The 9,806-nt window shown below is 42.0% G+C and overlaps 1 protein-coding gene across 1 annotated transcript; it reads right to left on the bottom strand.

Annotated features, from left to right (window-relative positions):
- Positions 1-871: 871 nt before the first annotated feature.
- On the bottom strand, positions 872-9,480 carry gdi1 (GDP dissociation inhibitor 1). The gene is made up of 11 exons (XM_078255833.1): positions 8,938-9,480; positions 7,968-8,075; positions 7,656-7,755; positions 6,920-7,054; positions 6,631-6,829; positions 5,856-5,987; positions 5,610-5,709; positions 4,412-4,583; positions 2,946-3,090; positions 2,764-2,818; positions 872-1,798 (listed from the first exon to the last, which is right to left on the bottom strand). Exons 1-11 carry the CDS (start codon positions 8,980-8,982, stop codon positions 1,646-1,648), a joined length of 1,344 nt encoding a protein of 447 aa, XP_078111959.1. The 5' UTR covers positions 8,983-9,480; the 3' UTR covers positions 872-1,645.
- Positions 9,481-9,806: the final 326 nt, after the last annotated feature.

The raw sequence follows: 9,806 nt of genomic DNA, 5'->3' as shown, positions 1-9,806 counted from the left end.
GGAACTTTTGCCAATAACAGCAACACCGTTTTTTGGCACTAGACTGACCTGCCACTAGCCGTTAGTTAGCCCTTTGCAACTTTTGCAAAGGGCCCAAACATTTAAATAAGACCCCAAATTAAGGCTACGATCAAATAAAAGCATCTTGGTTCGTTCTTGTGGGGCGGCAACCTGCAACTGTGGCTCCATACCTTTTAAAGTATCCAGCTTGTTTAACGACTACTGTTTTTCATAGGAATGACTCACCTACATGACATACACAAGGGTTGAAACAACCAAGACACAATCTGGTGCTTTCACTTTGAGCCGAAATTTCAGTCTTCACCCTCTTCACTCAAAAGTGAAACTTTCCAAAATCCAAAACATTCCCCACATACATTCTTTCCCTCCGTGCCACACTCCCTCGCATCTCAACAAGTACAATTTTCCATAGTCAATTTGTTTTTCATCACTCATTCCAAATCTTCCAGAATACTTCGTAGAAAGCCTCGCCTTACACTAGAACAATCCTCTCTGTGCCTCTTTTGCTCCTGACTTTCCCTTTTTTTTTATGTTCAACTTTTGAAGACCACAGTTTCAACCTCGGATCTGTAAACGTCATAACTTCAGCCAGTGAAATGTGCACCAAATATATAGAAATAAAACTCTTCAATAACTTAAAAATGTTAGAAAGTAAACTATTAAAATTCAAAATTGACATCACACAGAGATAAACAAAGGAACATTTTTTTTTCTTGGGGGGGGCGGGGGAGTGGTTGACAGTTAATAGCCACTGGTTAACTTGCCTGCTAGCACAGGGAACACAACAGCATTGCAAAGTGAGCACTATCAGTTGACAGAACAGCCCATTTATATGTAATTTCTCATTACATTTTGCCTGACCAACAGATTTTGCCAAAAGGAGCGGTGTCTTTTGACGAAACACAGGTAAAAGACCAAGTAAGAGAAAAGTGAAAGCAGGGTTGACAGGAGCGATGCGTGGAATGGTCCAGCCTTCATACCGCAGTGTCATTTTGAGTCTATGTACAATACTACCGTGTGTAAAAGATGCATGCAACTGGAGGGGACCCTTCCAGAGGATTCTACACTAAGCCATTACAGATCTCTCATGTCAGAGCTCGCAGTTCACACCTCTCAATGCCCTCAATCTTCCATCCATCCAGCCAACCTCCGATATGAGAAGAAAGACGTTACAGAAAGAATGAAATGCTTTGAAAATCGCCAACAACAAGGAATAACTTCACCTCTAATGATCATAGTTAAGACATGATTATACTGTAAAGTCTACAATGGAATGAAAGACCATATCAACCCTGCTTTTCAGTGACAGAGATAAGGAGTGTGTGTTTGTGTGTGTGTGTGTGTGTGTGTGTGTGTGTGTGTGTGTGTGTGTGTTTGTGAGCATTTATGTGTTTGAATGTGTGTCAAGAGAGAGAGGGACGTAAGGAAAAGGAGGCAAACAGCTGAGGGCAGGCAGAGCCCAGAGACACCCCCCCAATCCGCCCCACTCCCACCCGTCTGTTTTTAAAGGACTGCTCAGGCAGCCCCCGGCCCTCTACCTGCAGGCTCTGCCGCCTCTTTTGCTCCTTTTCGCCACCGCCTCCTCTCCCGGCCCCGCCCCCTCTCTCTGGAGACCTTCTACCGCTCACTGCTCATCCTCCCCAAACACATCGTTCTGTTTGCGCTTCATGTTCTCAAAGTCAAAGTCGCTCCCGGTCATGCGTTTGTAGATGTCCTTGATGTCGTTGCAGGTGGTCTCGAAGTGAGTGGTGGCATCGTAGGACCTCGAGGCGAAGACCTGGGAAAGAGAAAGCAACGGGCCGACTGAGAATCTACAGCCACGCTAGAGGCTCTGGGAGACGTAGGCACAGCTGTGCTGTAAGCTAAATGCTAACATTGAGTATTCTCACCGTGACAATGCTAACATACTGATGTTAAAGGACAATTCCGGCGCAAAATGAACCTTTATAAAGACATTACCGTTTGCGTATATAGGCAGGCGCCATCTTGAGAAAACGGGCATGACCAGTCGAACCACGAACGCCGTGCTTGAGCTATGTTACTGGTTGCACGGCATTCGTGGTTCGACTGGTCGTGACTGTTTACCCAAGATGGCGCCTCCCTGTACACGCGAACGGTACTGTCTTTATAAAATCTTTTTAATAAACTGTCTGTACACTTACGAAGTTCTCAATGCATGTAGGGACCCTCATTATGCTACTGTTGAAGTGTGGTGCTATTTTGAGCCTTGTAAGTGGAATAGAAATAGCTATTTATTTTTACTCTACCAGTGCCCCGAAGACTAGCGTTATAAGCTAATCAGCTGTTTGCGCTAGCTTGTTTCAAGCCAGAGACACATTTGATTAGCATGAAAACATAACCCAGAGAACGGTCGACTCGGTACTAGTGTTATTAACCCCTAGGTTCATTTTGCACCAGAATTGTCCTTCAAACGGGTTATGTTTACCACGCTCACCATCTTACTTTAGCCTGTAAGCATTCCTATCTTCCACCAATTAACCCTAAACACAAAGCTGAGGCCAGTGGGAATGTTATTAGTACTGGGCAAATTGAGATTTTGGCCAGATGATCATCAAAGTCAGTAGGATTTATCCTCTGGTGACCATGAATATATGTAAAAAAAAAAAACAATCCATGGCAATCCATCCAATAGCTGTTGTAGATATTTCAGGCCGACATTGCCATCCACATCATATACATTTATTTTTCAGCTATTTATAGTTGCAACTTTTTTCGTCTTACCTGGCTATCAGTACCATCATCTGTGGGCTCATAAAGGTCACTAATAGCCACAAACCTGTAAAAAAGAAGAAAAAAAAACACCATTAAATAAACCTGGTTATTAATCACAAGGCTTCTTAAATATTTTTATATCACATTGTCGTGTTTAGTTTTCTTGAATCATTGATGACTAGATGACTGACTTTTGGTCGATGGGCTCCAGCAGCTCCAGGGCCGGCTCTATCTCCGCCTCGGGCTCGCTGGTTTCCACTGTGGTGCTGACGATGGCTATGTACTTCCCCTGGGCGGCCACGTTGTGAGCATAGGAGATCATGCACACGTAGATGTCTGGAGAAGTGACGAAAAAAAAACAAAGGGGTTAAGAGGAGGACAAAGTCAATTCAGAGTTACCTAAAAGCTGCATACACTGGTTTTTCACCACTTGGGGGCAGTGGAAACAAGCTATAAACTAGGGCTGAACGATTGGGGGGGGGGGGGGGGGTCGAATTGCGGGTTTTTTTTCTGCCAGATATTGTGATTAGGATTCGGTTTGTGATTCTAGTTTAGCTACATATTGCACCTTCTACGATCATGTTAAATAAAGTAATAAAAAAAAACAACCTGAAAATAGGACATTACTGTAAACAATCTGTTATATGTAACATGATTCCAGTATGTATCTTATGTAAAAAAAATCTGTAAATATAAATCAAATGTTACAACCAAACATGAAATGTAAATATTTCACATTGGATTAATCGCGGTCTTCACCTTTAGCTAAACGCATACTTTCATATTCATATATGGGGGAATTACTGGAATTGTTGGGTCTTTGTAAATTATAGAGTGTGGTCTAGACCTACTCTATCTGTAAAGTGTCTTGAGATAACTCTTGTTATGATTTGATACTATAAATAAAATTGAATTGAATTAAATATCCCAATTTTGATTTGAAAACGATTAATCGTTCAGCCCTACTGTAAACACAACACTAATGTATTATCCCCTTTAAAAGCTGTTATGGTCAACCTGTTAACAAACAGTTGCTTATTTACACACCCAGCAGATAGGCAGCAACATTAGCATTTATTCCTAGTCGTGATGAATGTAAGTCCAATATCCATACTATCCCTTTAGCTCTGTCTGGCTCTTTAGCTGCTAAATGCTCCACTATGTTCACCATTGTAGTTGCAAACTCTGTCAGTCATGTGGTGCTGGGCAGGAAGCGTACAGTAGAGCTGGTTTTTAGCTGATGCTAGCGCTGAAAGTGAACCAGAATCTTAATCAATTAAGTTCTGGTTCAGGAAACCCAAACAATGAACTGAAAGATGATAAAACACTCCGGCGAGCTGAGGGGAACTGTAGAGTTATTATGAGAGCGACCCCTTTCACATACAAGTGATCCATTGTTAATATAAGAACACTGATTACAGCCGCTTTCAGAGTGAGGAAAGATGCTAGTATGTCGATATCGAACATGTTTTTATAATGCTTAGAGATATGGAGATGTCCTTTATAAAGTGGCTCCTTGATATCTCCAGTTATCCCCCCCCCCCAATTACATTTAACAGGAAGGCCATCTTTGTTATTGATCTTTCTGCTCCACTTCCTAAGAACCGAGCGCTCTAGCGTTTAGCTGATTAGTTAAACAGTGACAAATGGTTCTTACCTGAGTTGCGGTTAACCTGATTCTGAGGAATGATGATCTGGCAGGAGTTGGCGTCGTTGGTGTTTTTGATGGGGTGGCTGAGGACGCAGATCACGCGGATCACCTGGCCAGCCTTCCGGACGCGGTCCGGGATGTAGCTGGGGTCGCAGATCAGCTGCTTACAACGGGCCACCTGCAGCGGGAAGGACACAACATGCAGCATTTTAAAGGACCTACTTTCTTATCCCCTCTGCGTGAATAAACTCAAGGTAAAACTTCAGTATTTTTCAACCTGGACCCTATTTTCCCATGTTTGTGTGCCTACATGACAAACGGGGACAACAGTTTTTGAAATTGGTCCAGTATTGAGCAAGAGCTCTGCAGCAGATGGTGAAATGTAATCCTTCGAGTCAATTATGCACTGGTAATTTACTTCCACTAAATTATGCAATGGTAATTTACGTCCACTAAAAGTGCTCGTTTTGCAACTGACAGACTCAGATTATTGTTATAAGTGTCTGACTACATTATGGAAAAGGACCCTACAGAGAAATGATACATTTTTCTTTACCTTTGTCGCTTTATCCGATTTGTCTAACCAAGTCTCGCTCAAGGAGAAGTCTCAGTCTGAAATCCCGCGAGAGGTGACTTGTTGCCATAAGACAGTGGTGCAAACAGTGTGTGAGAGAATTTGTTAGACACAATAACAAACAAGCGAAAGCTAAAGAAAAACGTCTTATTTCTCTGCTGGGTCCTTTCCAAAATGTAGGAAGACACTTATAATTTTTTTTTAAACTGAGCCAGTCAGTGGCATAAACAAGCACTTTTAGTGGACGTACATTAACGGTGTGTAATTCCCCCGTTTTGCGGCTGCAGAGCTCCTGCTCAATACTGGCCCAACCTTCTATCCAACTTGAAGTTATGCCCCCCAAAAGACATTTCTCTGTTTGTTCATCTCACTTCGAGTTTCCATCTAGTGGACTAAAAAAAAAAGCTATTGATGTTGTTATTCTAGTACCAAAAACTTTAAATTCTCATGTGCAATTTATATAATAAAAGATCGATACTTGGTACGTGTATGGATAGAGTATTGCCACGGAAAATATCGCGATGCTATGGTGTATCGACCCCTAGAAAATAGGGTCCAGGTTGAAAAATAAGTTAATAAAGTTGATGCCATTGTTCAATTTGCATAATCGTGGACAATAAATCACCATACCTCGCCCTCAGACTTCACTCCAATAACATGGCCGCCTTCCATCACTATCTCATCCACTGGTTTGTTCAGCATGTAGGTCCCCCCGTAGATTGCACTCAATCTAAAGTGACAGTAAGAACTGTTAAATTATGGAGTGGGATTGCACTTCTGTATTTACTATTAAATACAAGCTGTTAACTATCAATGAAAGTGAAATATTGGCTTAGTATAAAAGCACTATTAGATAGAAAATATGTTAACAATAACCTGGCGAATCCCTGCGGCAGCTCTCCTAGACCGTACAGGGGGTAGAGGTAGGGGCTCTTCCCATACCGCGCCAGCGATTCACTGTACAGCTTGATACGATTGATCGTCTCCAAACAGGGAACATCAAGATAGCTGAAGGAGAACAGAAAACAACAAAGGAAGATAATGAATGAACTAATTCAGGGGTCTTAAATGGTTGTTTTTTTTAAGCCAAGGACCCCTTAACTGAGAGAGACACACATCAGGGACCCCCTACTACAATTATTGTATAACATTAAGTTGCATATTAAACTGGGCCTACAATAACCTGTGGGTGGCCTAAAGCCTCTACAACTACATTTTTAGTGCATAGAATACTAAGCTATTAAAATAATTGTTGGCATGATTTAAAAAAAAAACAAATCCTGTTTTAATGTTAAAATCCTTATAGGATTAACTGTATCTGTGGGTGGCTATCTTAGTGACTACCTTACCTTACCTTTCTTCACAAATAGGCTGATTTATATTTGCCAATAATATGTTGGATTCAACATTTTAATTTTTGAAAAAACCTTCAAAAGGTTCAAACAATAATTTAGTGGACCCCCTGAGATGAAGATCTCTGCTCTAATTCTATGCATATTCACAGCCAAAGGTAGTCTACATACAGTTTTGTTCAAAATAATCTTAATTACAGTAAACCTTCATTAAAGCATATATTATTTAGTTATTCCATGTTCAAATTTGAAATGCAGCTGACAATAGGTCATGTTTGCCATGATGCTGTTGTTCTTACTCGTCCGTCCTGTAGAGGGCCAGGGCGTGGCCCGTGAAGTCGATGACATCCTGGCCCAGGTCAAACTTCTTGTAAACATCCCTCATCGTTGTGGTTTTGGGGTCCACGCCCTCAAACGTTTTGGGGTCATTCTCATCAAAGTTGGCCACAAAGACCAAGAACTTCCGAAACCTTCGCTTCTCAAACATTCCCATCAGATCTGGAAAAATTCAAACAAAAGGCGTTATGATGTAGTACATGATGACTTGAATGCGATTTCAATACTCTACTCCACGTTGGAGCGGCTTACTTGAAGCTAGTGCCTCCGTCTCGGTCGATGGCACCTTGTAGATCTTTCCTCCCTTGTACACAAAGCTTCCCTCCACTACTTTAAAGTCCAGGTACCGTGTCACTTCTGTGTATAGCAGCATCTTCACCAGCTGACCTGCGAGCACACAGACAAACACATGTCACGTCTCTTTGTTTCCTCCAACAATCAAACATTCTGCCGTGATAGCATCAAGACAGAGAATGCCACTTCGCCCATCTAGTCTGAACTAGGGTTGGGCGATGTATAATATCATGATATTTTACCAAATACCTCGATGCTGACATTGCAACAATATCGTAGGGTTAACAGTTGATGCTTTCACAAAATATAGTATTTACACAATGAGATTTGTGATAAATAATCATCAATAATGTGGATATAATGACTAACTGGGTAAAGGCAAATAATAGAACAGTCTGGTAAGTTCAGAACATTACATCACTTTAATGTAAGGCACTTACTTACACTTATGACTAATTACGATGTTACCACATCCATATCCAAAATCTGTGACAATATCTAGTCCCATATCTTGATAAAGATACAATATCAATATATTGCCAAGCCCTAGTCTGAATGGTTCATTCCTTATTCCTTGGCCTTTTCAGGAATAGTAATAATGTACTAAGTGTCCATCTATCTCCTCAGTAAATGATGAGTTTTATGGTGATATATTCATAGCTTTATGGACAAAAACCAGTGATGTGGGACTGACCGTTGGCCATGAGAAACTTGGGGATGAGGTCAACGTTCCAGTCCCTCCCTCTGCCCATGGACTCGGGCGGGGTGTCTGGAAGACTGAAGCGCTTGTACAGCTGTGGGAAACGACACGACAGTAAAGAGCGACATAAACAACATCCTGGGAGGATGAAATCTACGACAGAAGCTACAGCATCACGGAGGACAAAGGCGCTGAGCAAATGAAGGCAATAAAAACTGATGCACAATGGCACGGGAAAGTGCAATGAGATGTGCTGAGGGGTATCAAAGACATTGATCGCTTTCATAGATCCCAGGGGCCCTTTACCTCCTCCAGAGGGGTGATGGAGGAGCTCTCGCCGCCGTAGTAGGGGTTCCTGTCCATGTGCAGAACCTTTTTCCCGTTCACAGACATGATCCCGGACAGAATGCATTCCTGCATAAAACAAGATTTAACACCCAAAATCAGCGCCAATGACATAATTTGCAAATGCAGTAAACTTAGCGAGGAAAAGGAAAGAGAGATTTAATAGAGGACATGAACACCGGTTGGGAGGTTTTCATAGAAGGATACAGGGAGGATAGAAGGGACGGTGTGCGCATGCGCGATAAGATCGTTTCACCCATGTATCTGTAATAATAATAATAATGATTATAATAATAATGGTAATAATAACAATAGTGTTTAACCTTAAGAACATTATGACATTATCCCATTATAAAATAAAATGGATTAGCCTATGTCTATGCATTTACAAAAAGGACATTTGATACAATTGCTATAGCCTAAACCTAGAAAAATGTCGCCTTTTATGTACGCGAAAACCTAGATTAATACCACATAAATGTATCGGGCATGTTTCTGCCGCATTTGGGTGTGATAAGTGACGGGAACTGCAGTGAAGAGCTCAGTCATTGAATACTCAGGCCTGCGCCAACCTCAGGATGGAGGCCTGTCTATGCAAAGAGGACCATGACACATTGGGGTTACGCCTAAAAGATGCTACTGGGTGGAACACAACACTGGGCCGGTTGGGAGAACAATCCAATCACTCTGGAAGCACCGTTTGCTTCCTGTCGTGAACAAATGCTTGGTCAAAGTACATTTTGATATATATATTTTTTAATGCTATTTTTTTTTTTTTTTTTTATGTCACAAGCACACGTACAGGGATGCAGCAGGCTTTCACTGCTGGGCTCGGATAGAGAAGAGTATTTAAATGGATAAAATAACCATATGGAAGTTTCGCACAATCAAGAGTTTCTGTGCAAAACGCAAATGAAGCTTGACTACTTACTGTGAGTCCGGTGCCCAAAACGATCACATCATATTCCTCATCCATGTTGTATCACCGCCTCTCCCGTCTCGCCCTCTTCGTGCCTTGAGAAATGAAGGGTATTGGATGAAGGAATTACCAGTGAATCCACACAAAACGGGGATTCGGCTCCCTTTTTTCTCTTCCCGAGTGCTTTTAGACGGCTCGTTCAAAATGAACTTTTATCAATGAATCATGAGGCATAAATGACCACTGGAATAAACTGTCCACACTGTCACCGGCGAGGACGACCAAAGATGGCCCTGATCGTGGAGCAATCTAGAACAATGTTAGTGCGCGTCGGGAAATAGTGCGCATCCTCCTTCTCTCTCATCCCATCCTGCCACACAATGGACTCCCAACTGAAAAGCTGAGTGGAATAGGAAACCCCCACTCCGAGCTAGCTTTACCGAGCGATAAACACATGTTCAGTTTCATACTTTAACTTTTTAACATGTAATGTCATTTTAAACACATTTTGTCCAAGTCTGTGCGTTCTTTATTTCCTTTTCTATCCTTCCTTTCCAGTTGTAGACGCAGTGCTGCGCGGACGCAGGCAGTGGTATCCCTCCGCCACCACAGCTGTGTGTGTGTGGATGGGAGTTGCTTACTGACTGACCGCACGAAGGCCCTTTTCAATAGACATAACAGTTCGAAACTTTTTTTTTGTTTCTGTTTCACAGTGCTTGTGAAATCATCATATGTGGAGGAGGGGACGTGATGACACGAGGAGTGAAATGCCCAAATTTAAGTGTGTATCAGCACCATGGACAGTTGCCAAGGTGTACCTTGTCATTCATTAATAAAGCGCAGTTCAGCTGCATTGTAGACATTGTGTAGGCTGTATGTAT

Source organism: Sander vitreus, chromosome 7, assembly GCF_031162955.1.
Source record: "Sander vitreus isolate 19-12246 chromosome 7, sanVit1, whole genome shotgun sequence".
Lineage (NCBI taxonomy): Eukaryota > Metazoa > Chordata > Actinopteri > Perciformes > Percidae > Sander > Sander vitreus.
The sequence above is the reverse complement of the archived record's forward strand: the minus strand, read 5'-3'. Positions and strand labels throughout refer to the sequence as shown.